Source organism: Tinamus guttatus, unplaced genomic scaffold (genome assembly GCF_059628265.1).
Source record: "Tinamus guttatus ecotype Peru unplaced genomic scaffold, ASM5962826v1 Tinamus_guttatus_pri_ptg000403l, whole genome shotgun sequence".
Lineage (NCBI taxonomy): Eukaryota > Metazoa > Chordata > Aves > Tinamiformes > Tinamidae > Tinamus > Tinamus guttatus.
Window position 1 is genome coordinate 2,498,914 of NW_028288937.1, and position 7,503 is coordinate 2,506,416.

Sequence of the window (7,503 nt, forward strand, 5' to 3'; positions counted from 1 at the left end):
CCACGGCCCCTGCCGAGCGCAGCGCGGTTCCCCGCGGGCGCCTTTCTGGACCGCCCGGAGCAGCGAGGGAGCCGCGGGGGGTGGAAACGACGACGGTGACGGGGGGGGGAGCGGGCGGACCCTCCTCCTCGCTCTGCCTCCGCGCACTCCCTGTGCCTCGACGTGGGCGCCTTCCTCGGCTCCCCCTGGCACGACGTCCCTCCTCCTCCTCGCACTCCCACGCGCTCTCCCGTCCCTCCTCCCGCCGCGCCGCAGCGGAGCGGAGCCTCTGCAGCCCGCGCGGATCCCGGGAAGGGGAAGGCGGCGGGTTTGAGCTCTTTTCTTTTTTCTCTTGTTTTTTTCCCCCCCCACCACCAATTTTTCCTTCTCCCGCTCCGGAGCGGAGCCGCCTGGCGGGAGCGGAGCCGGTGGCCGGGCGGGGAGGATGAGGATGGCCGGGGGGCGCCGCGCTGCCCCGCGCATCCCGGGGCTGCTCCTCCTCTTGCGTGAGTACCGCTCGGTCGCGATAACGGGGCCCTGTCGCGACCGGGCAGCCTCCTCGCCGCTTCCGAGCTCGTTGCGACCGGGATGCCCCGTCGGGACCGGGTATCTTCTTGCTCTTGGAGTACGGCCGGGGAAGGGGAGGCGAAGCCGGGGCGCTGAGCGCCGCTCTGCCCGCAGACGCCGCCGCCCGCCTGGCCGCCGAGCAGGAGGTGGAGAACCTGTCCGGCCTCTCGCCCAGCCCCGAGAAGGACATTTTCGTGGTGCGCGAGAACCGCACGACGTGTCTCATGGCCGAGTTCGCCGCCAAGTTCATCGTCCCCTACGACGTGTGGGCCAGTAACTACGTGGACGTGAGTGGCGCGGGCCGGGACTGGGGCCGGGGCTCGGGCTGAGTCCGGGTGAGGACGCGGGGCAGCGGGATGCGGCGCGGGGGGATCCCGCCTGGGAGGGCCCGCCGGGACTTTCGGGGGTTACAGGGGGGCGGTTCAGCCGGTGCCAGGCGCTGCCCTGTCCGGAGAGAAGTCCCGCCGAGCCACCCCCGCCTCTTGCAGCTCATCACGGAGCAGGCCGAGATCCCGCTGCCCCGCGGCGCCGAGATGCGCGGCAAGTGCGGCAGCAACGAGTCGGAGCTGGAGGTGTCGTGGCTGGAGCGCGCCTACACGCTGCGCCTCCTCTTCCTCAAGGTAGGACGGGGCACCGGGGACACCGGGAGGTCCCGGGGGCCAGGTCCGGGCTCACCCTGCCGCCCGTGTCACGCAGGAGGGGCACAACACGTCGCGGGGGCCCGAGGCGCTCTGGAGGCTGGCGCGGACCCAGTTCGCCTACGACACCGGCGAGCGCACCTACTTCAAGGACGCCGTCAGCCGTGAGCGCGGCCGGGCATGGGGCAGCCCAGGGGGTTGTGTGTGGTGCAGTATCGGGGGCGGGTGGCATATGGGTCACTCTGCCCTGTCCTCTGGGTGAATCCTGCACCGGGGGTCCCAGGAGCAGCGGGGTCAGCAGGGAGCAAGTGCCAGGCAGAAGTGCCGGCTGTGCTGGGATAAGTCAGTGCATATTTCTACCCTCCTTTTCTTCTTCTTCTTCTTCTTTCTTTTTTTTTTTTTAAACTTCCTCGATTTTTTCCCCTTCATCCTCCACGATTTTGGGGCAGGGGGTTGCCACTTTTTGCGTGCACACACACACGTACCCTGCCAGTCCTGCTAGCATCTCCCACCTCCCTGCCCCGCAGCTCCCGCTTGGCCTCTTTGTGTCCCACAGCAGTCTCCTGCCGCTTGTATTGAACAGCTTAAAACAGATTTGCCACCTTCCCTGCGGGATGGGAATTCTGTTATGTTTTTTTGAGATGAATTTTCTTCTCAGTCTCAGTGCTGCGTGCTCATTCCCCAGGCAGCACTGAGTGCAGCAGGCAGCTCTGCCCGCATGGACCGCTTTTGTTTTGCTTCTGCCTCATTTCTCCTCAGAAATGAGGTGTTGTGCTTTGAGAATCCAAAGCCTCATTCTTCATTAAGATTTTTCAAACCTGGGAAGGCCTCACTCACCTGCTGTCTCTGCTCCTGGGCAGCGGGGAAGCACACAGCCAGCTCGCACCGGCTCTCCGCCTTCGTCACGCCGGCCGGCAAGTCCTACGAGTGCCAGGCACAACAGACCATCACCCTGGTCTCCAGCGACCACCAGAAGTCAGTGGAGCTCCTGCTCTCCGAGGTCCGCGTGCAGCCCTTCGACATCAGCGCCGATTTTGTCTTCAGTGAAGGTGAGCTCTGGGGCTCCCCTCAGGTTTCTTGGATGTTTCGGGTGGCAGAAAACGTGAGTTAGCGCTTGCCGCCCTCATTGAAACGGCGCAGCCAGGGTCTTGTGGCCACACTCACTTGGATGGTGCAGGGATTTCGGCGGTGACGTTTGCATGTGGTTGGGGCTGGCTCGCTCCCTGGATAGGACCGAACTCGTCCTGCACCACGTATTGCTGTGTTTTCCCGGGGAATTGCTGGCACGCCGGCACAGTGCGGCGGGATACGCAGCGTTCACCTGCGCGCTGCCTCGGAGTGAATGTGTGAACCTGTCTGCATCAAGAATAGTCTCCTTCTGAGATAGTGTAATTTTACGAGAGATTAATTATTAACTCCACTATTATTGCCCCAAAAATATGGGAATAAAATACATAATTACCAAATTTTTCAATAACAGACCAGAAAATCGTAGTGTTGTTTTCGCATCCAGCATTAAAAAGACTGGGTTCCTTTTTTTATTTGTTTTTTATTTTGCATGTGGGAACTACTTTAGACAGCAATAAGCAATGAGCACTTACTTACTACAGAGATGAGCACTTACTCTCATGACTCACATAGCTCTAAAAGGGAGGTAGTAAATATACACTGTTATATATATGCTATGTACCCAGCTCCGGCGATGCTGAATTCTTCATGGCGAAGCCCGTACGCAGCAGCGATTCGCCATCCCCTTTGTGGGTCATTAATTCTCCATTAGGCAAAATGCCTATTAATTATGAGCAGGCTACGTAGCATTTTAAAATGTTTTAGAGCGGACAAAGAGACTACCTTGAGGTCAGGGAGCCAGAGAGAGGAGGAGAGGCTTTTGCCACAGAGACACAGCAGGGAAAGGTGTCCGCATTGGACCTGGCCTCTTCCCGCCTGGAATAACTGAAAAATTGCAGGAACGATTGGTTTCTTTTTAAGGGTGCTGCCATGTATTTTTGTCAAGACATTGCTTCCAATCGCCACAAGTATTTTTTCTGATTTGTTCCAGCGCGACAGCAGCAGGACTTTTTTTTTTTCTTTCATTCAAAGCTCGCAAAAAAAACCCCCATGTTTTTGCAAAAAAAATATTTGGGCACATTTTTCAATTTAAGAAATTGGGGAAAAAGCAAACTGAAGCAGGAGACCAGTGAAATGAGGAAAAGGCCCCTGCAGACCCTGCCAGCTCTCGGGATCCCAGTCAAAGAGAGACATGGGGGCCGTAAGGCTGAGTATTGACCACCCGCCGCTCGGGTGGTCTTGTCTCCTGCTGAGCCACCCCAGGGTCCTCCACACCAAACAGCTCCTCGCTGCAAGCTGCGTGACCAGGCTTTAAAAAGCATCCAATCTGATCTTTTCCCTCTTTTTTCCATTTTTGTTAAGTTGGTCATTCCTTCTCTGAGAAACCGGGGGTGGTTGTGGTCGGACTTGCTGTGTCGCAGTGCTGCAGACCTCAGCGCCTGTAAAGTGCTCAGAGTCCTTGGGGTGGAAAATGCTGTGTGAACAGCTAATTATCATCATTTTCTCTCTCTGTGGGTCAGTGTATGTTGGCGCAGCGCATGTATCCGTGCTTTCCTGCCTGGTCCAATTCCCAGTGTGTCCTGAGATGGGTTGGGACTGCGGTGCCCACCAGGAGGGCTTCCCCATGGACCCTTTCCCACTGTCTTTATTGCTGTTATTGTTTTAATCCTCTCTGAGAAGTGTCGGAATAAGGAAATACCTTCCCAGCTGCTTGCAAGAACTGATGCATTTCCAAGCTGCACCTCAGCACTTGCACATGGCTGTGGCTTTATGTGGACAAGGCAGGTCTGGCCATGTCTGCTAAAAAATGCAATCTGTGCTCAGCAGCCCAGGGGTTTGGGGCACGAAAAGTAAAGACACTTCAAATAACACATGTTTATGTGTTGGAGTCCAGGCTCTTGTTTACGGAAAGGTGCAAACTGTGCTTTAACTGGGGCTTGCATGTAGCAGCGGTATATTCGCTTTGGTTTAAATCAGCCTTGTTTCAGTTTCAGTGGGATTTAGCCTAAAGAGCAACATGAGTGTCCCCAGGACTGTTTTTGTGTTGAGGTCCTGATGCCCAGGTACCCTCAGGTGCCCTGAGGAGCCCATCCAGGGCTCCCTGCAGCTGGAGTTGCCCTGGAGCTGTTGTGCCCATGCTGCGGTGCTACGAGGCTGCTCAGGGCTTAATAGCCAAAACGTCAGAGAATGCCATAAAGCTCTGGGAAGTGAATTTTGGGAGCTCAATAACAACCAGGATGGGCTTTTGTTCCCCCTTAACACGATCAAGCAGAACGCCTGCATTGCAGCAGCCGCGGGCTGTCTGTCGCACAGTCCTGGTGATTAATCACCCCTCTGGTGCAACTGCAAGGAGTGAGGATCGAAAAGGATGGGTTTTAGACCACAACCCCCGTTTGCTTTCTCCGTGTCACTGCATTTATGGTTTAAAACGCTGTGGAGCAGACTCCCTGCCGCATCGTGAGGAGCCGCAGCCGCTGCCGGCCGTGCCCGGTGGGGACGGTCTTCAGGCCCAGGGGATGAGCGTTACCCTGCGTGTGGTTGCCTGACTTGCTTTCTGGTACCTCCTGCCTCTTTCGGACACTCGGCCGAGCTTTGCCTGGGATGGTCCACGGCAGGAGCCCCCCAGGGCAGCGGGAGGTGTCCGTCGGCGCAGTGTCAGCACTGGCTGACCACAGCTTGGCACAGAGGTGGGAGCAACAAGTTAGAGCTGAGGCAGATAGGGGAGGGGAAAACGTGTTTTAGGGAAGGCTTGAAGAGGCACCCATGGGCCTCGTAGTTCCCCCCCGGGCAGCAGCTGTCTTGGTAACAGGTACCTCCCGCCCCCACCAACGTGGTCTCTGGACGGTGACTGCAGGCGCTTTCAAAGCTCCTGGTTGTGTCCCGGGGGCTCCCATGGTGGCTGCTTTGCCCATTCTCTGTGGAGGTGGATTTGCTCTGCAGGGATCCCGGAGCAGGGCTGGGGTTCATCCCATGCAGTTGCTTTGGGAAGGCTGTTCTGTACATTTGAAACATCCTGTTGTTCACTCCTGTCTCTGTTCCCTTTCCTTTCTCTCCTTGCAGAACATAAATGCCCAGTGGACCAGCGGGAACAGCTGGAAGAAACGCTGCCTCTGATTCTGGGCCTGATCCTGGGGCTGGTGATCGTGATAACCCTCTGCGTGTACCATGTCCACCACAAACTGACAGCCAGCCAAGTGCAGATACCTCGAGACAGATCTCAGTACAAACACATGGGATAGGTGGCAGGACCGAGCAGCCCAAACGTTGATCAGGTACATAAAGCAAAAGCACTTTTTTCTATGGGTGAGAAAGCACTATTGGAGCAAGAGGGGGTATTCACAGCACCTGATCCAAGGTATTTCGTGGACATGTGCAGTTACAGCTGGGCTCCAGGATGGGCAGTGGAGAGACCCTCCACTTCCACAAGATGACTTAGAGCATCTCATTTCTGGAGTCTGGCCTTTGCCTGTGGAAGCGGGTGGTTTGAATACCTTCCTAGAGCTGCTGCGCTGGTCACACGAGAGCAGAAATATTTCACATGTCACAACACCAAGGCAAAATTAGCTTTCCAAGGGACTTGCCAAGGTCCCTTTCCTTCCAGGGACTCCCAGTATTTTAAAATTTTTGCACTCGCTCAGCCCACGCTGCTCACACGTGTGCTGGTAGCAGGGCTGGGAGGAGGATCCAGTGCAGAGGTTCCCACAAGGTGCCATGACTGGGGGGGCTCCCGACCACCTTCCTGAAATTTGCTGGTCTGTTAAGGAAAATATGAAGGGGATCCAGGTGCATTTTGGAAAAAAAACAACCAACTTCTGGGCCAGGTCCTCAAGCTGGCATAAACTGGAGTAACTGCAGGCAAGCAGCTTGCAGCCAGCTAAGGAGCTGACCAGATACTTGAGGCTCACTGAAGAAAGTCTGTTTTTGCTTCTTGAGACACATCCGAGATGATAAACGTTTAAAAAAAAAAATAAAGTGTTGATACACAAGTTACAGAGTGCCATGCTACTGCAAGTCAACTGAGAAATGCTTCTGGCTGGACATCCTGCACGTTTTGTGATTGTCTTTGAGATGTTACATTGCTACCTGCAACTGTTATTTTCACAACAAAACGAAAAAAGAAAACAGAAATGTTAAAAATCACTATGCAGAGTATTCAGGTATAACCTAATGTAACAGAAAAAAAAAAAAAAAGGTGACCATTGAAATCTCTCCTTAAATGTAAACCATTTTTAAACTGAATTAAAATATGTACATATCAAATACTGGATTTGCCTTCTCATTTTGCAATGACAGGATTTTTTTTTTTTGACTGATCCCAAGAGCAGCAAGGCATATTGGATATCAGATAGTGTATGTGGGATTGGGGTAAGAGTACATAATCTGAATGGATGTTCAATATAGATTTTATTCTAGCAGTACTTTTGGTACAAATGGTTTGAAGAAGACATAATGGTGGCCAAATATTCTGTGATTTTTTTGGCTATTTCTGATGGACTTCTATTTTCTTATCTGTTTTTTTTTGCTTTTGTGTTTTGTGGGAAATTACATATTTTGCTAGGGTCCCATGCGGTTTCTGCTGAAACTGTTGGCTTCCATTGGCATTAGTGTTACTTCAGCATGTATAAGCCCAGACCTTGGGTTAAGTTAATATGTGTAGAAGAACATGTATACATGTATATGCTGTTCTTTTACAGTGACCTATGTAAACTGTCCCTCTCCAGCTTAAAATAGGGCAATTTCAGTGGTGCCAAGCATGGAGGTAGAGGGTCTCTGGGTAAGATTCAACGTCGTTGTGGGAGTAAAACTGAGTTTGGGAAGCTCCAGCATTCCTTTGGGAGCCTTGAGGCTTGCCTGGCCTGCGTGCCACGTGTGCAGTCACCAGCACCAGGGCAGAGCAGACTGTGATGACTGGGATCGAAATGGGGGACTCCTAAAAGGTCCTTGCCTGGGCAGCAAAGGGCAGAGGAAGCCCAGGGTGTCTTTTCAGAAAGGTAGATGATTTTTTTCATCAAGATCCATTACATCAGGGAAGACAATCTGAAGGTTTAGGGGAAAAAGAAAGAAGAAAAAGAAAAAAAAAATCTCTTCACCTGCTTTTGTGCCAAGTGAAAAAAAAAAAGAATTCTAATTCTAATTCTAATAATAATAATAATAATAATAATAATAATAATAATAATAATAATAATAATAATAAAAGAAAGAGCAGGACCAACAAATAACCATCATGGCTAAAGACAAAGCTCCCCAAGCT

At 53.0% G+C, this 7,503-nt stretch overlaps 1 protein-coding gene across 1 annotated transcript; it reads left to right on the forward strand.

Moving 5' to 3' along the window:
• Window positions 1-363: 363 nt before the first annotated feature.
• LAMP5 (lysosome associated membrane protein 5) lies at window positions 364-5,535 on the forward strand. Its single transcript, XM_088531235.1, has 6 exons — window positions 364-485; window positions 661-833; window positions 1,035-1,166; window positions 1,243-1,348; window positions 2,045-2,233; window positions 5,313-5,535. Exons 1-6 carry the CDS (start codon window positions 425-427, stop codon window positions 5,489-5,491), a joined length of 840 nt encoding a protein of 279 aa, XP_088387361.1. The 5' UTR covers window positions 364-424; the 3' UTR covers window positions 5,492-5,535.
• Window positions 5,536-7,503: the final 1,968 nt, after the last annotated feature.

Coding starts and splice junctions, on each gene's coding strand:
- LAMP5 (XM_088531235.1), top strand. CDS start 425: ATGAGGATGGCCGGGGGGCGCCGCGCTGCCCCGCGCATCCCGGGGCTG. Junction 486..660: donor GGGGCTGCTCCTCCTCTTGC/GTGAGTACCGCT, acceptor CTCTGCCCGCAG/ACGCCGCCGCCCGCCTGGCC. Junction 1,349..2,044: donor CTTCAAGGACGCCGTCAGCC/GTGAGCGCGGCC, acceptor GCTCCTGGGCAG/CGGGGAAGCACACAGCCAGC.